Source organism: Sebastes fasciatus, chromosome 8, assembly GCF_043250625.1.
Source record: "Sebastes fasciatus isolate fSebFas1 chromosome 8, fSebFas1.pri, whole genome shotgun sequence".
Lineage (NCBI taxonomy): Eukaryota > Metazoa > Chordata > Actinopteri > Perciformes > Sebastidae > Sebastes > Sebastes fasciatus.
The window spans coordinates 22,713,354-22,737,730 of NC_133802.1; the positions used below are offsets into that span (position 1 = coordinate 22,713,354).

The following is a 24,377-nucleotide window of genomic DNA, read 5'->3' on the forward strand; positions in this document are numbered from 1 at the left end:
GTCCGAGATGTAATAACTCTCCATACCGGCAGATGGCGGTAGTCTGTATTCGTCATTGAAAAAAGGAAACCGTAGGACCTAGGATGGCGCATATACAAACTGTTGTTATGATACAAACGTTAAATAAAGAAGCGCTTGCCGACCATTTTTACACCATTTAGCTTCATTCCAGATGGCCATGTCATTGTGAAAATATCTGTGTATTGGAATGATCAGATGAGGTGAAGATGAAAAATGAAAAGAGCTTTCTGTGTTTTTCCTCTTGACTTTACTCTTTGGCTTGCTTTCTTCACTTGCGTTTCTCTTCTCGTGCACTGATTCGCTTAAGCTGGACAGCCAGTCAGAGAGATTTCTCTCACTGATGGGCTCCACCACCGATTCAACATGCTGAATCGGCCAAAAAACCTCAAACAGAGGCAGACTAGAGCCAACGGTGTGGGACACAACACAAAATCTAGGGCGATAGACGCTCACCAGCGGCCCCAAACTGGCCAACGGCCGACTGTCGGCTTGGTGTTTCAGGGCCTTAAGGCTTGTGCTATGCACACATTGCAAAGGTGATGATGACCAGCTGTGAATATTATCAAAGAAGTCCAAAGCTTTAACGCTCTCTCAGAATTGCTGTAAGACAACTTGTTTGCTCCACACTGATTTTGGTTTATCGACTGTGGGCTGTACTTTTTTATTTTTTATTTAATTTTTATTAGGAAAAGACGTTATCCCAGTGTATACGAAACTTTACATATATTTGTACCTAGCCTTTTTCCCGTTTAAATAATACTTGTACAGTTTATATGCATATGCACAAAAAGAGGCATGCGCATACCACAGTACTTGTGAGTCAACTCAGTCCTCTGGAGTACTGTGGGTTCTCCATCCTCACTTTCTGAAGTATATGGCCGAGTATAGATTTAACACATCTACACATATACTCATCATTATTCATTTGCATACTCGCGCGTATATAACCTACATGCCCATGCATACTTCTCCATCAAACTGTCAGTGGTTATATTTAGCTTGGGCTGTACAATTTTATGCTCTTTGTTGTCATAAAATGTCAGCTGCCTGTAAAGCTTGAAAGTTGAAAAAAAAGCAATCATTGCCAATCGTCTTCTCCAAAAAGTTTAAACTTTTTTTACTTTAGAAATGCTTACTTTGCTGAACAAAACTCCAGGCATCTTTAAAAGTGTCTACTGGCTACCTAACTTGCGGTTATTCTGTGCTGACTTTCATGTTGAACTAGGAAGAATTAAAAAGTAAATGGTGCTAATACCCATTCTTGTGTATTTTTTTTTTTTTACAGCAGGTGAGGAGGCGTGGTGTGCAGTGTGTGACTCAGCGGGGGAGCTCACAGACTCGCTGTTCTGTACGGGTTGTGGCCAACATTATCATGCGGCCTGTCTGGAGATCGGTGCCACGCCCATCCAGCGGGCAGGATGGCAGTGTCCAGAGTGTAAAGTGTGTCAGACTTGCAGGTGAGTCAAACTACTAGTGAATCAGATGTAGTGCCTGAACGCTTTGCATTATATTTACATTGGTTTTTTTTCAAGACATTTATCTTATTGTACTTTATTTCCAATTTTTAAAAGTAATGTTTTTATTCTTCGTTTTTTTTAGACAACCAGGAGAAGACTCCAAAATGCTGGTATGTGATGCCTGTGATAAGGGCTACCACACCTTCTGTCTCCAGCCAGCCATGGATTCTCTTCCCTCTGACCCATGGAAATGCAGAGTAAGTCAAAGTTGTCTTTCACCTCATTAGAAAGTGATGCCCATACCTCAGAAACCTACTGTGAGAGCAAGTTCCCTTACTTTTTACTCACTTTACTTCCTGTCAGAAAAAAGTTTTTATTTACCATTTGAAGAGAGTTTTTTTTCACGTGTTTCTTTGATCACTTTAAATTTTACCCCCATTATTTGTATTTTCTTCAGAGGTGTCGTGTATGTACGGAGTGTGGTGTCCGTGGACTGGTGCTACCAGGTTCGGCCCAGTGGTTTGACAACTACGCCGTGTGTGAGGGCTGCCAGCGTCAACGCAGCTCTATGTGTGGCGTGTGCAACAAAGCTGCCAATCCATCTGTCACTCTACAGTGCTGCAGCATGTGTCACAGGTTAGTTTGATGCAAAAGCACACTAGCTTTAATTTGAAGTAGCTATCATGTGTGGGCTTGTCGCTCATATTGTCATGAAATATTTATTAATGATCTCTTTTAATGCCTTAGGTGGGTGCACAGTGAATGTGCTTCACCGGGGGAGCTTCCAGAAGCCAGGTGCATTTGCCGGCTTTGCAAGGAGGATCAGCAGCAGCCTGTAACTCAACCATTCACAGCAGAGGTGCAAACCAGAGAGGCGTCTGAGGAGACTGAAGGACAGGCGGATTTGGTGGAGATGACTATTCAAACGGATGCAGACATGGTGACAGAAGAGCACACAGACTTATCAGAGGTGACACCAGGACAGAAAGGCACATCAGAGATTGGTCAGCCTGAAGCTACGACTGACAAAGAGACACCGATGGACTTGGGTAAGTCTGAGTTGGACACAACATGAGACAAAGCGTACGAGACATGCCAGTCATGAGTTTTATTGGACTAGTAAAAGAATGCAACTTTTTTATGTTGACTGCACCTTAAAAAAAACAACTTCTTTCACTTATTATTTCTAAACTAGTAATGCTGGTACTTGTAGAGCCGCTACTGCCCAACACTGTTAGTATTGCAAAAACGTACACAGTTTGAGTTGCAGTGGCAGAGTTGCGCTGTTCCTGTAGGCTATCCCCTTGTGCTTGTTGACTCCAGGGAAGGGAGGAAAAGTTTGGTTGTAACGCTATCCAGCATTCATGCAGCGTTAGCAGGTTATATCCAGGATCCGAGGCAAAAGTGAGCGGTCTGCCCGCTTTAGACGACATACTTGTCTCAGTCTGCAGAGCCCTGAGGCCCCGCCCCCACAGAGGGCACCAGAGCACTCACTTGTTTATTCAAAGTTTATTAATATTGAACGTATCATGTGTCCAAATTGCAAATTCGAAAAAGCCCTCCCTCGGGTCCCCAGAAATACACCCGCCAAGTGTGAAGTAGATCGGACGAGCGATTCTTGAGATATGCGAATGAAACACAGACAGAGATTCCTCGCTTTACAGTTAAATGTAGCACTTGAAGTAGATCACCATGTTTGATGAAGTTGATGTGGTTGCATGGTTCTTGCAGTTTTTGGGTTGTATCCACACGGTTGAATGCACTTATTGTAGGTCACTTTGGATAAAGTGTCGGCTAAATAAATGTAATGTGGTTTAAGTCTGAGATATGCCTCTAAAAGTTAACTACTTTCGGCTTTAGGGGTGGAGTCTGCAGTTGTTGGGACAACAGACGGGGAGAAAATCACGGAGGACGAGTCGCAGGCAGCAACAGAGGAATTGACTTCTGAGGCACCCGTTGCTCCACTTGAGTCCACAGGTGAGCTCAGAACACACTGTGGACATATTTGAAAATGAACACAAAGCAGTACTTTATTATTTGTATGATGGTATACCGTAACTAATGATAGATTTATAAATGTTTACACTAATAACCGTGCATTCCTTAATCTCAAATGTAGAATGTGCAACGAAAGAACAGAGGGCCTCTTGTCTACCTGCTGATGAAGAGAGAGCAGAAGAGGCAGTCAGCCAGGTGACTCGAGCCACCCCTTCCCAGGACCCCACAGCAGAGACGCAGTCGGACAACCCCAAAGTAGAACCAACGCCGGTGTCGCAGCAGGGCCCTGAAAAAATGGAGGTGGAGAAGCAGGAGGCCACTCCCTCAGTGGAACAAGAAGTGTCACCAGAGTTATTAAACAGCGACTCTGACGGCACTCCTATCACAGAATCATTCAGTAAGGATCCACCAAAGTTACCAGCTTCTCCTGCCTCTGTGGACAAAACGGAGCATTTGCTCATGGATAATCGGCAGGAAAGAAGTCCATGCCAGGACCCCCAGTCTCCTTCTCCTCTTTCTTTATCAGCAGACACACAAGAGGCCCTCTCTTCTATGGAAATGGAGGGGAGGTTACTACCTCACTCTGAGGAGGAGGACGACGAAGAGTATGATGAGCAAATGAAAGGAGAAGGACTTATCATCGACATAAAGCAGGAACCTCAGGAGCACGAGGTTAACGACGAGATGTCCTATATGAGCCATGGGGACGAGAGCAGCAGTGGCTTTCTGGGCTCTCCAGGAGAAGCTGATCCTCAGCTCTCCATGGAGTTTGGCCTCGTACCCGCTGGCCGCTCACACAACGATAACCTGCTCACTGAGACTGATGACTCGCTTCCCTTCGAACCCTTCAGAAACGACAGAGAGAAGGTGAAACGCAGAGGATCCCCAGGTCGCTCACGGGTCAAACAGGTGAGGTCATCATGTAAAAAATGTCTCTTTTTTTTTCTGAAACACATGCACATAAACACAACCCTTTCTCATCTGTGAAATACGACCGCTTTGTATGTGGAGACTTGTGCCTCTGTATCAGAAGCCGAGGGGCTTGACACAGCGGCGGTATTTGACCACCTGAACGGGCTGCACACCCTGTGCGCTGTCTATTATACCTTTTTAACTTTTGTTGTTTTTAAGATGTCATTGTCACAACACGTCTTGACATTGTTTTTCCTCTGCTTGTAGGGGCGAAGCAACAGCTTTCCTGGGAAGCGCAGACCTCGAGGAGGTGGTGGAGGGAGAGGGCGTGGTGGGAGGTCACGCCTCAAAGCCATGGCCTCCTGCATCGATGCTTTCTTGGTGAGCTGTACTTCTATATTCTTTCACTTTTATAATGTGGTGATAATCACTCTTTTCATAATTTGTCATCTAATGACACATTTTGGCAGTACGTTTCTAACTTGTTATCCCCTTGTTCACAGCTAAGCATGACCACAGACACTGGAGTAAATAAGGAGGAAGAAGAAGAGGAAGATGACACCATGCAGAACACAGTGGTCCTTTTCTCAAACACCGATAAATTTGTCCTGCTCCAGGTACAGCTCTTGTTGAAGTGTGACATTTTTAATTAACCCTGTGGCACAACCACAGTCGCCACCTTCAAATGCAACGTAAATACTCTAATTTCCTCTTTTATTTTTTCTCTCCTCTGTTTTAGGATATGTGTGTCGTGTGTGGCAGTTTTGGAAAGGGTTCGGAGGGGCAGTTGTTGGCTTGTGCTCAGTGTGCCCAGTGTTACCATCCATACTGTGTGAACAGCAAAGTAAGCACAACGTTATCCTCTTTATTTATTTATTTTTTTCATCAATGAACTTTTAAAAATCCAGATAGATTTAACCCTGATATCTTCTGTAGATCACCAAGACGATGCTCCGTAAGGGCTGGCGCTGTTTGGAATGTATCGTGTGCGAGATGTGTGGAAAGGCGTCGGACCCATCCCGTCTGCTGCTGTGTGATGACTGTGATGTCAGCTATCACACCTACTGCTTGGACCCACCCCTACACAATGTCCCCAAGGGTGGTTGGAAGTGCAAATGGTAAAAAGAAGTGTAAACTCTAAGAGCACAATGCTACATTCAGCCTTGTAGCCTTGAATGGGGTCAAATGGAAATGAATACATGTAAATTTGCATATTATGTAAAATACTCATGCCTCAGCCCTGCATTAGCAATTCAGAGGCCCATCCCTCTGCCTCTTGCTTCTGTAGCAACTGAAAAAATGGTGCACCACTCAAATTGGCGTCTCTGTATAGCTGTATATTTCTTACAGAGTGCTTTATCACTTCTGTGCAGGTGTGTGTGCTGTGTGCAGTGTGGTTCCAACTCCCCGGGTTTCCACTGTGAGTGGCAGAACAACTACACCCACTGTGGCCCCTGTGCCAGCCTCGTCACCTGTCCGGTATGCAGAGAGAACTTCATGGAGGAGGAGCTGCTGCTGCAGTGTCAGTACTGCGATCGGTGGGTGCTGCTCATTAGAACTACACACACACACACACAACCAGACACAGAAACTGAGGTATTCATGAGACCGCAGCTCTAATGAAGACAAGCGGGGAATGGATTATTTATGTATTTTTCACATCATGAATTATTCCGTAACATCTTTGATTCGCGGTGTGATTTGTTATGAAAAGTATGTGTATCAATGTATTTCTGTGTGCCTGTGCAGATGGGTCCATGCTGTATGTGAGAGTCTGTACACAGAGGATGAGGTGGAACAAGCTTCTGATGAAGGCTTTGCATGCACATCTTGCTCCGCATATGTTCCAAAACCCGTGGGTAAGTCTCACACCGACTTCAAAAACTATGGTTTCAAAAATATACACCGGATATTCTCGTATTTACTGATGACATGTTTTTCTTTTGCTTTCTATCCGTGTTTTTTGCCTTTATTCACAGTAGTAGAGTCAGCCATTATGGCTTCAATAAAGATCAAAGAGCCAGGTTAGTAGATTTTGCTTATTCTTGTTTATTATCACAAACACATTACGCATGGTCATCATTTGTTCTTTTTTTTACTGCAAGTCACTCATATTTGCAAATGTCACTTTACAGAGCCCCAGTTCTACCGGTTGGAGGGTGTGTGGCTGACAGAGTCTGGCATGTCCCTGCTTCGCAGCATCTCCATGTCGCCCCTGCACAAGAGACGGCAGCGTCGCTCTCGACTCGGCACTCTTTGTTGTGACGGAGGCCCTGATGGAATGGATCTCAGGGAGGTCGAAGATGGGGAGGATGGAAAAGGTTTGCACACTTCTCGCTCATCCACTGGTGTATTAACAATCTTCAGGGGTGTTTTGCTCCTTCTTAATGTAAGCAATTTCAATGTTATCTTGTATATCTAGGCTGTGGGGAGCCCATGGACTGTGAATCCAAGATGGAGAACCCTGGGAGCCCCGACAGAGAAGGCGGTGCAGAGGGAGGCGCCGAAGGCATGGGTGACTGCGATGGTCTCAAAGGAGGCGCAGAGGAGATGGATGATAGCAAAAAGAGAAAGCGGAAACCTTACAGGCCTGGTAAGCTACCAGGAATTTCATCATCCACAAAGATGTCGGAGCATCCACAAACTATTGACACATATTTATTTATAAATTGTACTAGGAATTGGAGGCTTCATGGTGCGACAAAGGAAGTGTCACACACGGATGAAGAAAGAATTCTTTGCCCAGTTGGCTGGAGAGACGACGTTAGATGGACAGCCAATAGAGAGAACCATTGACGAAGGTTAGTGACAACAGTAGACTGAATTTTATTTCATCCAATATTAAAATGTTAAAATGCAATAATTCAGATTTCAGAAAGTAGTATTGACTAAATGGGGTGGGGGTTCAGTGCTTTATGGAGGAAAATGTTGACAGTTATTGAACATGGGACCTCCTTCAGACCAACATTAGCCTTGCGTGAAAAAAGGCCACTCCGTTGACACAGCGGAAAAATTGATCCTGGCTTAACTTTTGCTGCAATGCCATGTCATCCACCAAGGCGCTGAAGCAGCACGCCCCCCACCAACGCAACCCCTTACATTATTTAATTACACAGCTTTGTTGACTATTTGATTCTGATTGGTCAATCACGACGTTCTGCGGTCTGCTATTTCTTCATAGCAGACCGTTGCTATGTATAACAGACCGTTGCCATGGGCGCAGTTCTGATGTCGGACCCGTTTTTGTATCAAATTATTGATTTCTTAAGTAAGTAGGCGTATAATAAGCGGGATAATATACAGCTAGCGGGTCATTGTTGTGTCGCCCTGTCTGGGTTTATTTCACAACGATGACAGGTGCGCTGTACATTATCCCTTACTTAACGCGTGGCTGTTTTTGGTCTGAACGAACTCTCATCTTCCTTCAATCATCATTACTAGAGGCAGCATAACTGCATTTGTTTTTTCGGGAATAATATAAATTTGGGAAACTGAATTGCATGGTTATATATATGTGTAGGACCTCACCCTGACACAGATAACATCATGGATCCTAAACCAGTGGAGGGCGAGGAACAGGCCAAGAAACGCCGGGGACGGAAGAAGAGCAAACTTGAGGACATGTTTCCAGCTTATCTCCAGGTTTGACGTCTCTCCATGCCTCATGCTTCAAACAGTTTTGAAACTTGTGGTATCCAGGGACCTAATGTTAACATCTGAAATGTTTGTAATTCACTGCAGGAGGCTTTCTTTGGGAAGACACTAATAGACTTGAGTAAGAAAGCTGTGATGATACCCCCAGGGCAGAGGCCAGGCGCATGCCTTGTCCGACCTCAATTACCAGCACCGTCGGGGGTCAAAACTTCTCCAGAGAGTAAGAACACTAACTTGACCTACGACACATGAAAACTGTTCAAATTACTTGTGACACTGGGTGTGGGAAAAGGTTAGTACCTTTGTGACCTTTGTGCTCTTTGTGCTTCTCTCACTAGCTGAGGATCGTGTGGTGAAAGCTAATTTTCCTGTCAAGCAAGAGGGGGGTGAGGCCCCCCAGGCTCAGGGAGAAAGTGCAGGTAAGTGTCTGTTTGGACACTTTGCTACTAGTTTATTATGGTTTTGAAGTAATGCAGGTTGGTTTCAAATTTAAATTTTTTAGGAGTTTCTGCACCATCCTCATCGCTGAAGCACCAGGCGTCGACTGATCCTCAAGACTCTGATGCAGAAAAAAGCGAAGGTAGTCCCCTGAGAGGATACTTTGGTCTATACAGTATGCAACATGAACTTGGGGGAAAATGTAATACCTGATGTTAGCATCATACCTTACACGCTGTCGTTCTTGTGCGACAGGTCTTCCGCAAGGGGTGGAGAGTCAGGACTCTGAGCAGTTCTTCAGGAAGGTTCTGGGAGTGTCAGATGGCTCCTCTTTGGAGGGCATGAAGCCCATCTTGGAGGGCAGTAAAGGAGAACTCAATCGTAGCGCTCTGCCGCAGAGAGCTCTCCTCTCAGGTGTGTACAAGGGCATGTCTGGAGATGATCATATCATAAAACCATGAAACCATATTTGTTGTATGATTGAGGACTAAGTATGTAGTAAGTACACAAGTACGGTTTAAGTGAAGTTCGGCTTGGGATTCACACGTGGAAAATCTCTTGCAGGGTCCCTGCCCTCAGCTGGAATGATGGATGCTTTTCCTGGCCTCTCTCAGTCGCCGTTCTTTGATATGCGGTAGGACCAATACTGAATTGCCTAGTGCATTTAATTGTACAACAATCTGTAGTGTGTAGCTCTGCAAAAACTCAGATCATAGTGTAAAAGCATACATGCAGTTTAATTTAATTTTTTTCCAATGCTGTTGACACATCTTATGTAAGACAATAACATCTCATATGGTGCACAGGGACCGAGGAGGACTGTTCAGTCCAGATGGGGGTGAGGAGAGCCCCTGGGCCACTCCCTCGACCCCAGCAACCCCCTCCTCCCCACCGACCCCCACTGAGGGAGACGGTGATGGGCTGTCCTACAACCAGCGCAGTCTCCAGCGCTGGGAGAAAGACGAAGAGCTGGGAGAACTCTCAACCATTTCCCCTGTGCTTTATGCCAATACCAACTTTCCCACTCTCAGACAGGACTACCCAGGTGAGTGTGGAAGAAATAATATACCGATAGGCACATTATTACCAATGCTTTTTCATAGTAAAGTTTATATCCCTGTTAGATATTGAGCAGCTGTTAAATATTTCTCCTGTCACAGACTGGGCCAGTCGCTGTAAGCAAATCATGAAGGTCTGGAGGAAGGTGTCAGCTGCTGACAAGGTTCCATATCTGGTAGGTTCTGTTTTATTTTGATTTATATTAACTCAACACTTGTTTCCTGCAGTTTTCTTGTAACACAAATTTCTAAAATATAGTCAATGACGTCAGGTCCATGTTATTTTGTGTTTGAATTGTCCCTAGTGGCTTATGGTACCCTTACTTCTATGCAGAAAGCCTGAAGGGAAAAATTACCAAACACAGAATAGAAATATAGGGAACTGTTGTAATTTGAAATGTTTGATGGGTACTGCTTATTGGAACCCCGATGAGAAATTTAGTATTAGGATTATCCAGGTTCAGCCTACATGTATGTATGTGTCTGCAATTAAACAAAACAAATTGTTAATTATTAACTAATATTTTTGTCATGCCGAAGTTAAAATTACATTTTAAATTATTTTAATATTCTTTTTGTAGCAAAAGGCCAAAGATAACCGAGCAGCTCAGCGGATCACCAAGGCGCAGAAGGTGATTAAAGCAGCAGCATCCTTTTGTATTGTCACGATAAAATAAAAGGTTTGGTAACTTTCATTAGAGTCGTGGTGCAGCTTTTTCATGCTTCCTCTGTACTCCCCTCTCCTCTTCCAACAGCAGGCAGAGAGTCAGGTGTGCAGGCCGATCAAGACAGAGGGAGGAGTGCGTGTGAAGACCGAACGGCCCAGTTTACACCTCCAGATCCCTCCTCCTTCAGGCTCTGCGTCAATCTCTTCCCAGCCCAGCTCTGCAGAAAGCCCGTTTCCCTTCCCTCCAGATTCAGGATCATCCTCTGTCTTTTTCTCAGATGGACCTGTTAAGACTCCGGGCTCAGCTGAAATCCGGACAGACCCCTTGGCCAAGCTTCCTCCTCAGTCACCCCATTCTCACTCTCACCCAACCACACCCTACTCCCATGCTGGGGCCAGCCCCTTACAGGCCTCTTCCTCAGGTTATTCCGCTTCCGGCCCACAGGGTCCTCCTCAGGGACGGCCAGCCAGTCTTGGCCCCTTTGACATGCAACCAGGAACTCCTGGAACCCCCAGACGGGCTCAGCAGGTTGACCCCTACTTCAGATCACAGCTGCAGCAGCAACAGAGTCATCTACCACAATCACAGCAAGGCTCCCAGGAGTCCTTAGGACCTCCAGAAAGTCCTCATTCACGAGGCGCAGGGCTTGGGGAGTCACCCATCTTCTCGCCATCCCACAACACCCACTATGGAGACCCTTTCAGAACCCAGCAAGGGATGGGACGACCAGACTATGGTTCGGCCCCATCACCCTCTGCATTGGCTTCCTCACCTGCAAGCACAGGGCAGTACAGGGCTGATATGAGTGCGCCTTCTCCACGCTCCTCTGCCATTGGAAGACCTGATCTATCCACTGGCTCTCCTGCTGGGATGCTGGAGCCTGGGGATGTTTTATTCAAGGCACCTATGACGCCACGAATGCACCAAGGGGAGGGTGGGGCACTTCATCCTGGAGCTTCCCCTGGCCACCCCTCTGAAGGCTACAGGCAGTCTCCCTCCCACCCTTTCTCTGACCCCCACACTCAGCAACCGCTGACTCCCAGGCCGCAATCAGGCGACAACTGTTCTCTTGGACCCCAGAGACACCCTGTAGCTCAACAGGAACTATGCTCTAGAGTGCCCTCCAGCCCACAGTCCCAGGGCAGCGCTCAGTCTCCCCACACTCCTGGTGGCCTCTCCAATGATGCTTACTCTGTTCATTCTCCTGCTAACCCTCGTTTCCAATCCCCAGACCCTTGCTCTCAGCCACCCTCAAGGCCACAATCTAGAGACCCTTTTTCTACTATCCACAAACCCCCTCGTCCCTCCTCTGTTGCCCCAGAGGGAACTGCAAGCTACAAAAGCTCACCTCATCCTAACCAGCCACCTCCACCCCATCCCAACAACAGTTCCATAGGGGACCCTCTCTCTGGTAAACCGTCAGCACCTCCTACTTTCAGCCGCAGCCCCAGCACGGGAGGCTTCCAAATAACCCAACAGCAGAGTCAGATGTTACAGGGTCAGCTTCAGCAACAACAACAACAAACTCAACAGACGATGGGGGCAGACAGCTTCAGCTCCAGGGTGCCACCTCTTTCTGGGTCTCAAGAACTGCCAGCTGTCCGCCCTCCAGATGCACCTCATCAGCCAGCTTTGCCAGGCACTCAAGAAATGCCTGACATTTCAGCAGTGCAGGACCCCGCATTAATAGGCCTTAGCCCCACCGAGCTGGAGAAGCATCGACAGGTATCAAAGTATTAGCCAGTGAACAATCATGCTACGCGCCTCCTCCTAAGTGTTTTGCTAATCAATGCTTCTTGTGTTTTTTAGCGACTGAGGCTGCGGGAATTCTTAATCAGACAACAAATGCAGAGAAACTCCATTAGACAAGAGAAGGAGGCTGCTATTGCTGCTGCTGCTGCTGGCAATGCATCCCCTGGCTGGTCTGGAGGAGAGATGGGAGCCTTTCAACAAGACAAGGCCCACAGAGCACCACCACCTTATCCACAGGTACACACCTTGGGCAATATGCCATAGCAATTAGGAAGATGTCTTTGTATGGCCTGTGTATAATACCAGAAGCACTAATTTAATGTGCACCATTTTATAGCTGAGGTTGTGCTTTGACTTCTGTTGACTGGTGCAAGTTAAATGTTGGTCTGATGGTCAGACGAGTGCCTTGCATGGCAGCTCACTGCCATCAGCGTGAGAACGTGTGGATGAATGAGAGGCAAATTGTAAAGAGCTTAGGATAAAAGTGCTTTGTAAAAGCAACAGAGTAAAAGGAATGTTACATTTGCCTCTTTTTGCTGTTATTACTTCCTTTAGGATCGTGTTGCTGCTACTTCTGCTGGACCTCAGGTTTCTATGGCGGGGAAGATGCCCATGGCTGTTGGAGGCATGGAGGACAAGCTCATTCGCCCACCACCTACAGGAACCCCTGCCATCATGGATCCTAGTGCACTAAGGTAACCACATCATCGAAGTAGATTCACAACTGGTGTGAAATAATAACACTTGGTTCCCCTTACACAATTAGAAATGTTCCCCCACTCTTTGATTAATGGTAACACAAGAAATCTTGTCATTTTGGTTGGTTACAGTTATATTTGTAGCTGTATACATATCCAAATATAAACATTCCTAAATTGTAATATTACTGGAACTGATTCCAGGAGCACAAATTGGTCACAGAAATAATTACTTGAGCCCAAAGAAATAATTAGCAACCTAAATTATTCCCACCTCTCGCATCTTGCAAATTCTGTAATACAGTACACGGTGTTTTAAATTGAAATACATTTTTTCTTTTGTGGGTTTCTGTCCTTCAGGCCACAAGGCCTCCCCAGACCTCAGGGCATGTATGCCCGTCCACCATTCCCTCCTCAGTGGCAGGGCCAGGCTCCAGGTCCAAGGAGGTTCCCCCAGCCTGGCATGGAGGCTATGGGCATAAGGCACAATCTCAACCCTGCTGTTAACATCCAGGGTATGGAAGGCATGGGTAATCCTCACACCATGATACCAGGACATGGAGGAGAGACCATGCAGCCAATGGGTCAAGGACCCCCACCGCAGTTCATTGAATTGAGACACAACTCACAGAGGCTACCCCTCCGACCTCAGTTTATGCCTCGTGGACCCCAGCCCAGACCACGTCTCTTTGTCCCACAGCAAGAGATGGCAGCATCTTATGTTCAGCAACATCCCATAGCTCAAGCTGGTGGCATTCAAACAGAGGGGGGCAGCAACTCCCAGCTGGGGTTACAGCAGGGTAGACTGTCAGTTTTACTGCCTCAGCAGTCTACAGGCCAAGTAACACAACAGCCCCACATGCAGCCTCAGGCAGCTACTTCCACTCCAAACATTCCTGGCACTGAGCAGCATCAGCTTCGACAACCGAGCCTAGTCACACATCCCCAGCCTGCCCCGGCAGAAAATAGCGAGGAGCTGCCAGAGCCAGACCTTGATGGGCTCGGGGATACCCAAGGGGATGGAGGTGTGGAGGATGAGGACGATTTGGCTCTAGACTTGGACCCCGACAAAGGAGATGATGACTTGGGCAACCTGGACAACCTTGAAACCAATGATCCACATCTAGACGACTTGCTCAACAGTGATGAGTTTGACCTGCTGGCTTACACTGACCCTGAACTGGACCAAGGAGACCCTAAAGATGTCTTTTCAGACCAGCTGCGGTTGGTGGAAGCAGAAAGTGAAGCACCTGGATCTGCGCTTGTTAAAGTGGAAGGAAAAGCTAAGGTGGAGCCAGGGCAGAAGTGTCTCACAACAGCTCCTGCCACTGCAAGGGGGTGTGCGACCCAACTGCCACCCTCTGCAGAAACCGTTGATATCACCAAGGTCAAAATAGAGGACAGAGGTCTGACCCCTCAGCTGCATCCAGGAAAGACTGTGGTGAAAGATGAAATAGGAGAAGCTGTGTCGATGCTTCTTGGTGAGACCGCACCATCAGCTAAGTCTGCGCAATCAGAAAACCAGTCAGCTTCACTCAGTTCTGTTCGATTAGGGGGACTTCCGTACCCCCTGCCAGGCCAAGCTAACGCATTGCCTTTTCCTCCAGCTGCTCCACATGCAGATATTGGTGATGATCCGCTGGGGCTGCCTGATGTTGGGGGGCAGCACTCCCCTGCTGTAGATTTAGCAAAGGTCGAGAGCTCTTTAGATGGTGAACTGCCCCTTCTAATACAGGATCTGCTGGAGCATGAGAAGAAGGAGCTACAGAAGCAGCAACAGCAGCAACAGCTCAGTTCCCTCCACCAGGGAGGCATGGCGCCTCATTTTCCTGGCCTCTCAAGTCAACAGCCGAACCCACAGGCACCTGGTCAGATAATGCTGCAACACCACCATCGACCACCACCCCAAGGAATGATGGCTCAGCCAGGAATGGTACCCCGTGCTCCGCACATGTTACAACAACAACAGCAGCAGCAGCAGCAGCAGCAAAGGCTTATGGGACCTGGAATGGCACCTCCACCTCACATGAACATGGCCCAGCAGCAAGCCATGGTGAGGATGAGGCCGCCAGGGATCCATACAGGTGTCACACATCAACCGCAGCCGCAGTCAGTGGTTAAACCACCTCTGGCCAACAACTTCTTCCCAGATAAAGGTAAGCACTGTGGCTCGTCACCGTCATCACTCTACGTAATGATGTTCTTTTCATACTATATCAACAGACTTTTTATTTTTATTTTATTGCAGATTTAGACAAATTTGCTACTGATGACCTCATGGATCCCATTGCCAAGGCAAAGATGGTGGCACTTAAGGGTATCAAGAGAGTGTTGGCACAGGATCCAATGGTTGGACCCCCTGGCATTGACAGGTATGTTTTTGTTGTGTAAAACGTGTATACATTAGTTGGACATTTAAGTTTGATCAGTATGGTTTCATTCAACAGATTTTAGTTCATTTTAATAAACATAGAAAAAACCTAAATGGAAATTACATAAATTTGTTTAAAAAAAAATCGTTATCATCTGTAGACACAACATAGTCATACTGCTGACACCCAGCAGCGCATGTGTCTGTCCCACATGAAAAACAAAAGAACTAGTTTCCCTGTTGCTGTCTGTGGTTGCTTGTAGTAACGGCAGATGTTGAAAAAAAAGGAAGTTGATATTCGGTTGTGTAATTGTTGTCTGTATTTATAAAAACAAACATACCTGTTCAACCTACTCAATTATTCTGTTGCAGTCTCGGTGTGGATCTTGACACTCACAGCAATTATGCAGTTGCAATTTAGTTATAAAAATGTCACCATTCATGGTAACTGTTTTAGGCCCTGCATATGCAAATTGTTGAGCCACCTGTCTTGTATAAATACAGCCAGATAAACTTGTAGCCATTATAACTATACACTTCCAACAGTTCACTTTGGGCTTTAAAAAATATTTTGCTAATGGTGGACACATTTTTAGAATTACACCTTTCAGTGTAATGCAATCCAATATCTACCTTTTGCCTAATTCATAGTGTGGAAAAAAAAAACCTTAACAGGTGTTCTTTAAATTATGTAGTCTCATTACAATACTTCAAAACATTAGCATAAATTAACAAATGGAAACGCATGATTTGTGTTTTTGTTTGCTGATATTTTGGAATGTCATGTAAAATTTGTGCAACATTTCGATGGTTGTTCCATATTAACACGAGAGATGCTTAAAAAAAAACATTTAACAAAGAAGTGATACATATACCAGTAAGTGAAACTCTACTGCTAAGATCATCTGATTCAGAGGCAGGAGTGATTCACAATAGTCAGATCTGCAGTTACTGGCACAACCGTTTGCTGAGGCAGATGTTAAATAGTATTTTAAAAAGTGGATGTTGGACATGTGGTTTTCTCAAGACTGTTCTCCTTTCCTCATCCAGAGGGAGTGACGTAATATGCAGCAATATCAAAGTTTCCCTGTCTGTTTGCTAATATCACAAGCAACCCGTAACATCATGGTAAATTACGTGCCATTACAGACCATTGTTCGGTACATTGCAGGTATAGTAATACGTTTTGCTTTCTGTTCAGGCAACAAGTTTCTCTGCTTGCTCAGAGGCTGGCCTCTGCCCCGGGCACAGATCCAGGTCAACTTACAGCTGGACCTCCAAAGGTACGCTGTCTTGCTTCTCAGATGTGATTGATTTACTTTCATTTGAAGTTTAATGTATCAGATTTATTTAAATGCTTTCTTTTCGTGTTTAGGAGGGAGAAACAAGTGATCCTACCCAGTCGAGACCTAACCCTCCTCAGTTTGTGCAAGGAATCATCAGTATGTTCTACTAATACTGCATCTTGTTAAAAATGTATTTAGTCATTGGTAAATGTTGCTCTCCCCATACTCTTTTCTGGTTGTCTTAAGTTATCCTCTTCTGTTACAGATGATGCAGAACAGCACCAATATGAAGAATGGCTTCTTCACACGCAGCAGTTACTCCAAATGCAGTTGAAGTTTTTGGAGGAACAGATTGGAGTTCAGCGCAAATCACGCAAGGCGCTGTGTGCTAAGCAACGCACTGCTAAGAAAGCTGGCAGGGAGTTTGCTGAGGCAGATGCAGAGAAACTAAAGTTGGTTACAGAAGAGCAGAGCAAAATTCAGAAACAGCTTGACCAGGTGTGTAGATTTTAAAGAATCTAATAAAGACAACTGCATAGACCTTTTATGAAAAGTTGACAAACATGTCAACAGTAACGGCTTTTTGCATCTTGATATACAAATTTATTTCTGTTCGTATTTATTCTGCTCTAGGTACGCAAGCAGCAGAAGGAGCACACCAATCTCATTGCAGAGTACAGAAGCAAGCAGCAGCAACATCAGCAAAGCTCAGGTATTCTTACCCCAGGTCATTCTGCACAGGGGCCACCACCTCAAATGTTTCCCAAGATGCCTGGCCAGATGATGATGGGCCAACAGGGAACTCCAGTAATAGGCCAGCACCCTGGTGTGATGCCCCAAGGTGGAATGCCTGTCAGGATGCCCCAAGGGCAGCCCTTTATTGGTGGAGCCCAACCCCAGCTTCCTGCAGCTCTGGGAGTCAGTGTTGCCAGGGCCCCAGGTCCTCCTGGGGCACCAACAGGATTCTTCCCACAGGGGCCTGGCATGCAAGCAGCAGACCCTAGGCTTCTCCAAGAAAGACAGCTTCAACATAGGATGCAGATGGCAAAGCTCCAGCAACAGCAACAGCAGCAGCAGGTGATGATGGGCCAGCAACCAATGCCACACCCAAATCATCAGCCTGGCTTAATCGCTCAGCCACCGTCCGGTATGATGGGGAACCCACTTATGGCCCAACAACAAGCAAACACTCAGCAGGGAATGCTAGCCAACCAGGCCAATCAACAGAACATGGTGCAAGTTCCACAAGGAATGGTTGGAGGCCAGCCTGTGGCTCCACTGCCACAGAACCTTGCAGGAGGCCAGCCTATTAACCATGCTCAGGCCATGATGGCAGTTCAACCAGGGATTATGGGGAATCCGCCAGTTGCACCACCACTGCAACAGAGGCCTCAGCTGATGATGGGTCAGCAGGGAATGGTTGGATCTCCAGGTCATCCTGGCCTCAGGGGTCCCCAGGCCCAGTTGACTCCACAACAACAGAACATTCTGGCCCAACGCGTGCTTGCGTCTCAGCAGCAGCAGCAGCAAAATGTTGCAAAGAATTTGGCCCACCTTCAGCAGCAGCAGCAGCAGATGGCACAGCAAAGACAACAAACACAGTTGATCAGTCAATCCAGCCAAGAGCAAGGAGTGCTCTCCCAACCCTCTACCCCACAGATGGGCTCCTCGCCTTCAGCAGGAAGTATCACACCCCAGCCACAGGGATCTACAGACAACCAAAACTCAGGCCCCAAAGAGGGTGGGATCCTCAGCCCTGATTCAAGAACGCCACCACAGCAGAGTGGACCCTCTACTCCCAACCAGATGTCCCAACTAGGCTCTGCAAATGATCATCAAACTGACTTGGGACGACAGCAATTACAGCAGCATCAAAACCAGGTTTATATGGCCCAGCAGCAACAATCAAATCCTCAGCCTGTACCTGAGCAACAAACAGGTTTGGTTGGAAGCCAACAAACTGGCGTGCTTCAGCAACATCAGCAACAACTTCCGCTCACTCTCCAGAGGCAAGGCTCCCTCATTGTTGACAAGCCCATCTTGATGACCGTTAAAGAGGAAGGAAAACCAAATGATTTCCTAGCTCAGCAGCAACAACAGCAAACAGTTCAGAACTCCATGCAGCAGTCACAAGATCCCAACATCCAGCAGCAGATCATAGGCCAGAACCATCCTGGCCAGCCACAGCCTGTTGTGATGGGCCATAATCCACAACAACAAGCCCTCATGGCCCAGCAGCAAAAACAACAGGCCATGATGGGCATGATGAGAGCCCAGCAGCAAGGGATGATGGCACAGAGGCCTGTGGGTCCACCTGGACAGATCCGCACCCCTATCAACATCCAGGCTATTATTGCTCAGAATCCTCAGCTCCGCAACCTTCCCCCAAACCAGCAGATACAGCACATCCAGGCCATGATTGCCCAGAGGCAGCTCCAACAAGGACAGATGCTGCGGATGTCAATGGGTCAAGGCCAGCAAGGTCAGTTGAGGCCTCACATGCCCCCAGGACAGATGCCGCAGGTTGTGCAGCAGATGCCATATGGAGTCATGGGGAAGCCAGGAGCAGTGGGCACTCAGCAACAATCAGGCATGTTGGGCCAACAACCTGGTGTTGCTCCCCACATGCAGCAGGGGATGATGGTCCCTGGGCAACAACAGCCACAAGTAGGGGAGATGATGCAACAACATATTATGAGAGGCCAGGTACCAGTGCCGCCTTCCCCAATGGACCAGGGCCGCATGGTAAGGCCAACATCTCCACGTCAGCCAATAGCCAACTCTCCTGGGCACGTGTTTAATCAAGCTATGGGGATGCGTCCAACCACTCCCAACCAGAACCAACAAGCACTACTGGCAGCTGCAGCAGGCCGCATGCAGGGTTCTCCATCCCATGCGTATTCTCCAAGAGGTCCCTTCGGCATGAGCCCGGCCCACCCGGCCTCACCTCATTCATCCCATGTCTCCTCACCTTCTATAGCCGACAGTAGGGCTGGAAGGGGGAGTCCGTACAGCCACGTCAAGGCATCTCCACTCAGGTCACCTGGAGCCAAGAGTCCGCTTGATTGTCCAGGGATGAAAGTAGAAGCTCAGACATCAGGCAATGAAACATCTCACTCGGCCTCAGTTATCCCCAACGGTCCACAGAAAGGCGTGAATGTTCAGCAGCAGTCGCAGCAGGTCGCAGAGAGCCATGGTCAACACACACAACATGGCCCTAGAGCAGGGGAGCTATGCAAGATGACCTTACAGAACATTAAACAGGAACCAAGAGAAGTTCAGTGTGATGGTGCGCCAGAGGCTCATCCTGGGGCGATAAAGCGAGAAGCATCGGGTGAGGCGGTTACTTCTGGGAACAACACTGGCTTTATTAATGCTGGAAACATGGCCGGAGACCCTGGGACTCAAGCCCCTCGATCTGAGACTGGACAACAACTACTACAGAAACTCCTGAGAACCAAGAACCTTCAGCTTGGTGCTCAGAGGCCTTCTGAAGGCATCCACAATGAGATCAATGGCCACATCAACAGCAAGCTGGCAATGCTGGAACAAAAACTTCAAGGGACTCCGCGTAATATGGAGGTATGTTTTTTCTTCGGTGCAATCATTCTTTTTGCCCTCATCATGTTGTTGTCAGTGGGGAAAGAACCTCTCATTCCTTTTCTTGACCCTTACAGGATTTACAGTCTATAACAAAAAGGGCTCCTGCACAAAAGCCAAAGCGCTCTAATAAGTCAACTGGAGACCGAGGGCCTAACGCACGGAAGAAGAATAAGAAGGAAGAAGTCGGAAAAAGTGCTGAAGCCCTGATAAAGCAACTCAAACAGGTAAAAAGGATGGCAAATATTAGTTTCCAAAATGATTTTTGCCATTGATGTTTTGAAGAGTGGTTCTTTATCATGTTTCATTAATGGACATTTACCCTCCAGGGTCTCTCTCTGCTGCCCCTGATGGAGCCTACAATCACTGCCAGTCTGGATCTGTTTGCCCCTTTTGGAAGCAGCCCAGCCAATGGCAAAGCCCAGCTCAAAGGATCTTTTGGAAATGCAGTGCTGGACAATATCCCAGACTATTATTCTCAATTACTCACAAAGGTATAATGAAGCTGCAACATGTACCAACTAGGGCTGTCAGTCGATTAAAATATTTAATTGCGATTAATCGCAAATGAATCACACATTTTTTATCGGTTTTAAAATATACCTTAAAGGGAGATGTGTCAAGTATTTAATACTCTTATCAACATGGGAGTGGGCAAATATGCCTTTTTTATGCAAATGTATGCATACATTTATTATTGGAAATCAATTAACAACACAAAAAAATTACAAATATTGTCCAGAAACCCTCACAGGTACTGCATTTAGCATAAAAATATGCTCAAATCATAACATGGCAAACTGCAGCCCAACAGGCAACAACAGCTGTCAGTGTGTCAGTGTGCTGACTTGACTATGACTTGCCCCAAACTGCACGTAATTATCATAAAGTGGGCATGTCTGTAAAGGGGAGACTCGTGGGTACCCATAGAACCCATTTTCATTCACATATCTTGAGGTCAGAGGTCAAGGGTCCTGTTTGAAAATGGCCATGCCAGTTTTTCCTCGCCAAAATGAAACGCAAGTTTGGAACATTATTTAGTCTCCGTCACGACAAGCCAGTATGACATGGTTGGTACCAATGGATTCCTCAGGTTTTTTTTGTTTCATATGATGCCCATATCGTCACTCTAGCTTTAAAACTGAACCCCACTACAACCTAAAAATCGCAAGTTGCGTTAATGCATTAAAGAAATTAGTGGCATTAAAGCCAGCCCTAGTACCAACGGTTAGCTGTGGCAGGCTGTGACAACATTTGTTTGTTGATTAATACTTCAAGAACAGTCTTTCATATTTTGAGGATAACTTTTTGTGCCTTCACAGAGTAACCTCAGCAACCCACCAACACCTCCATCCTCCCTGCCACCTACTCCTCCGCCTTCAGTACAGCACAAACTGCTGAATGGAGTGACTCCTGGGGAGGAGTTGTCTGAGGGTCAGAAAGACACAGAGCCAGCTGAAGAGCCAATGGGTAAGCAATGAGGGATTTGAAATTAATGTTTTTCATGAATATTGAATTTCATCTAATTGGGTTCTAAATACTTGATCATTTCCCCCGCAGATTCTGTTAAAGAGGAGGTGAAGAGTGTAGACATCCTAGCAGCTCTCCCCACCCCGCCACATAACCAGAATGAGGACATCAGGTACAATAGGACGATTCTCTTGAGTTCAATCAGAATACATGGATTTCTTGATGCTGAGTGGCTATAAATGTAGGAAATGTCTTTCTAACAGGATGGAGAGTGATGACGAGGATGCCCCAGAAAGCATCATCCCGGCATCCTCCCCTGAGAGCAACGTAGGAGATGAAACGCCACGCTTCCCTCATCTACGGGAGCCTAAAGAGGAGGAGACGGAGAGAGCAATATCCCCCATCATCCCCCTCATACCTCGCACTGCCATCCCAGGTATTATACAACATTCTGAATGTAATTCCCCCAAAAACAACAGCAACATTTGAAATCCATCCCGAATGTGTTGCATTTTATTGTTCAAGTATAATTTAATTTTACCATTAAATCCATTTATATTATTAAAATGATAAAAATAATGTACATATTTTTCTTTTCAGCATTCCCAGAAAACAAAACATTTGAAGCAGCCGATAGCAAGGTAGTTTCCACATCCAACCATTGGGACAAGGCCAAAAACAACGAAGTGTCTGTTACCTTCACATTGTCTTCTGCTGCAGCTAAGGTACTCAGCCATGATTATCATTGCACCCTGGTTAACCTTTTATTTATTTTTATGCATAATTAACACAAACTGACATTTTTTCCAGAAACTGAACCATGTCATGTTGGCCATGGCCCAGCTACTCAATATTAGGATGCCGGGGTCTTATGAGGTGACTTTCCCTCCCCAAAACCCTGACATGCCCGGGGTGGATGGGCCTGGAAAAGAACCCGACCAGTCAGGTATGCATTTACAGATTATTGTTCATTTGGATTATCTAGTTGTCTCATTGGGTCAGGATAATCACAACAACAGCTCTCAAACATGAATGCAAGACTTTTAAGTTTATTAATCTATAAATAATGACTAATATTAAGGTGGTCATGTCTTCCAGGGGCTCTGTGTACAAAGGACGGCGCTTCACCCAGTCAGGATGAGTGGCTAAGGCAGTTTGACGTGTCTCTACCAGGCTGTACATTGAAGAAACAAGTGGACATTCTGGCCCTTATTAAACAGGTCAGTCAGTGATCTTTTTTTAATCATATGCTGCGTATTATGTATTTCTTGAAAGTTGGAGATATGAAATATTTGTGCATTTTTTTTCTCTCAGGAATTCCCAGACAAAGACGACCAACCGGCCCAGCACTGTTATACAACCAAAGTAAACGACTTGGATGTGCGCCACCTTCCTCCTATACCAGTGGAAGAATCTCCACCTCCATCACCATCCCCTCCACATCCTTCCCCGTCAGTCCCAGTTCCAACTAGTGAAGCTGAACCTTCCAAAAAATCAGCCTCTCCATCCCCGCCTCCCTCCAGTCCCACCATTGTTCAAATCCAGATCAAGACTGAGCCTGAACCGGATGATGGTCCTCTTCCTATTGATGCTGCTCAACCAACTGATGACACAGAGTCTGAAGTTGCAGCTCCAGAGTCGGTCACTGATCCAGCAACTTCCGCTGCAGTTCCAGATCCTGCTGCTCCTACTGAAGATCATCTGAGTCTTGCTGTCAAGGAGGAGGACTTGGCCTCTGATCCAGTTCAACCTCCTCAAGATTCTCCCAGCAACATGGAGTCTTCCCCTAAGGCTGTCAAGCAGCGCAGGCCTCTCTCCCCTGACGAGGAGGTGGTACATCCCAAAGTGAAAAAATGGAAGGGCATTCGCTGGAAGCGTCTTCAGATTGTCATCACAATACGTAAGGGTGGGTCTAAGAAAGAGAGCAGCCGTGAGGTGTCTGAGCTAATGGAACGCCTGCGCATTACTCTTCGACCAGACAGGCTGCCTCGGGATAAACGCAAATGCTGCTTCTGCCATGATGAAGGCGATGGAGCCACAGATGGGCCTGCCCGGTTGCTTAACATCGATGTGGACTTGTGGGTGCACCTCAACTGTGCCCTGTGGTCCACAGAGGTGTATGAGACGCAGGGGGGCGCCCTCATCAACGTGGAAGTAGCTCTGCGTCGCGGATTGAGGACTCTTTGCGCATACTGCCAGAAAACAGGCGCCACAAACAGCTGCAACAGAATACGCTGTCCGAATGTCTACCACTTCGCCTGTGCCATCCGGGCGCGCTGCATGTTCTTCAAGGACAAGACCATGTTGTGCACCCAGCACAAGCTGAAGGGCCCCAGTGAAGACGAACTCACTATGTTTGCCGTTTTACGGCGCGTCTACATCGAGCGTGATGAGGTGAAGCAGATTGCCAGCATCTTGCAGCGAGGCGACCGTATCCACCTGTTTCGTGTTGGTGGTCTCATCTTTCATGCTGTTGGCCAGTTGCTACCATCCCAGATGACCAACTTCCACTCACCCACTGCCATCTTCCCTGTTGGCTACGAGGCCACACGCATCTACTGGAGCACGCGTGTGCCCAACAAGCGCTGTCGCTACCGCTGCCGCATCAACGAGGATGAAGGTCGCCCCCTGTTCGAGGTGCGTGTTCTGGAGCATGGCATGGAGGACTTGCAGTACCGTGACACTACACCAGAGGGTAAGAATTTCTACACCGCTCCCACTTTATGTTACATAGTATCTCAGTGTTTTCCATTTGAAATAACATAATAATGACCATTGACTGTTTTAATTCTGTTTTAATTGCCTTTAGGGATCTGGGAACGAGTGGTTCAGCAGGTGGCTAAACTCCGAGATGACTCGTCCATGTTGAAGCTGTTCACCGAACATGTGAAGGGAGAGGAGATGTATGGCCTCACCATTCATGCTGTCATGCGTATCACGGAGTCGGTAAGAATATGCATCAAGAAAAATCACCTCGTCTCCCAGTTGTAATTT

General features: G+C 46.7%; 1 protein-coding gene across 3 annotated transcripts in view; it reads left to right on the plus strand.

The window, feature by feature from the left end:
* kmt2d (lysine (K)-specific methyltransferase 2D) overlaps nucleotides 1–24,377 on the plus strand; it is a 39,191-nt gene that overhangs the window by 8,956 nt on the left and 5,858 nt on the right. The window contains exons 7-50 of one of the 3 annotated variants that reach the window (XM_074644370.1): nucleotides 1,307–1,478; nucleotides 1,621–1,735; nucleotides 1,936–2,114; nucleotides 2,226–2,527; nucleotides 3,339–3,455; nucleotides 3,598–4,385; nucleotides 4,656–4,769; nucleotides 4,892–5,005; nucleotides 5,128–5,232; nucleotides 5,325–5,506; nucleotides 5,762–5,926; nucleotides 6,138–6,247; nucleotides 6,368–6,412; nucleotides 6,524–6,709; nucleotides 6,811–6,981; nucleotides 7,067–7,189; nucleotides 7,909–8,030; nucleotides 8,130–8,262; nucleotides 8,381–8,461; nucleotides 8,545–8,622; nucleotides 8,736–8,894; nucleotides 9,045–9,114; nucleotides 9,287–9,525; nucleotides 9,641–9,714; nucleotides 10,120–10,170; nucleotides 10,294–11,931; nucleotides 12,016–12,195; nucleotides 12,514–12,653; nucleotides 13,017–14,812; nucleotides 14,905–15,028; nucleotides 16,229–16,310; nucleotides 16,403–16,469; nucleotides 16,579–16,811; nucleotides 16,947–19,895; nucleotides 19,991–20,140; nucleotides 20,243–20,407; nucleotides 21,236–21,383; nucleotides 21,474–21,555; nucleotides 21,647–21,819; nucleotides 21,984–22,108; nucleotides 22,194–22,329; nucleotides 22,482–22,603; nucleotides 22,698–24,078; nucleotides 24,193–24,329. In XM_074644370.1, the coding sequence (XP_074500471.1) occupies nucleotides 1,307–1,478; nucleotides 1,621–1,735; nucleotides 1,936–2,114; nucleotides 2,226–2,527; nucleotides 3,339–3,455; nucleotides 3,598–4,385; nucleotides 4,656–4,769; nucleotides 4,892–5,005; nucleotides 5,128–5,232; nucleotides 5,325–5,506; nucleotides 5,762–5,926; nucleotides 6,138–6,247; nucleotides 6,368–6,412; nucleotides 6,524–6,709; nucleotides 6,811–6,981; nucleotides 7,067–7,189; nucleotides 7,909–8,030; nucleotides 8,130–8,262; nucleotides 8,381–8,461; nucleotides 8,545–8,622; nucleotides 8,736–8,894; nucleotides 9,045–9,114; nucleotides 9,287–9,525; nucleotides 9,641–9,714; nucleotides 10,120–10,170; nucleotides 10,294–11,931; nucleotides 12,016–12,195; nucleotides 12,514–12,653; nucleotides 13,017–14,812; nucleotides 14,905–15,028; nucleotides 16,229–16,310; nucleotides 16,403–16,469; nucleotides 16,579–16,811; nucleotides 16,947–19,895; nucleotides 19,991–20,140; nucleotides 20,243–20,407; nucleotides 21,236–21,383; nucleotides 21,474–21,555; nucleotides 21,647–21,819; nucleotides 21,984–22,108; nucleotides 22,194–22,329; nucleotides 22,482–22,603; nucleotides 22,698–24,078; nucleotides 24,193–24,329 (13,823 nt within the window). The remainder of the gene's footprint in view (nucleotides 1–1,306; nucleotides 1,479–1,620; nucleotides 1,736–1,935; nucleotides 2,115–2,225; nucleotides 2,528–3,338; nucleotides 3,456–3,597; nucleotides 4,386–4,655; nucleotides 4,770–4,891; nucleotides 5,006–5,127; nucleotides 5,233–5,324; nucleotides 5,507–5,761; nucleotides 5,927–6,137; nucleotides 6,248–6,367; nucleotides 6,413–6,523; nucleotides 6,710–6,810; nucleotides 6,982–7,066; nucleotides 7,190–7,908; nucleotides 8,031–8,129; nucleotides 8,263–8,380; nucleotides 8,462–8,544; nucleotides 8,623–8,735; nucleotides 8,895–9,044; nucleotides 9,115–9,286; nucleotides 9,526–9,640; nucleotides 9,715–10,119; nucleotides 10,171–10,293; nucleotides 11,932–12,015; nucleotides 12,196–12,513; nucleotides 12,654–13,016; nucleotides 14,813–14,904; nucleotides 15,029–16,228; nucleotides 16,311–16,402; nucleotides 16,470–16,578; nucleotides 16,812–16,946; nucleotides 19,896–19,990; nucleotides 20,141–20,242; nucleotides 20,408–21,235; nucleotides 21,384–21,473; nucleotides 21,556–21,646; nucleotides 21,820–21,983; nucleotides 22,109–22,193; nucleotides 22,330–22,481; nucleotides 22,604–22,697; nucleotides 24,079–24,192; nucleotides 24,330–24,377) is intronic. The other 2 variants (XM_074644373.1, XM_074644371.1) reach the window with 2 other exon arrangements.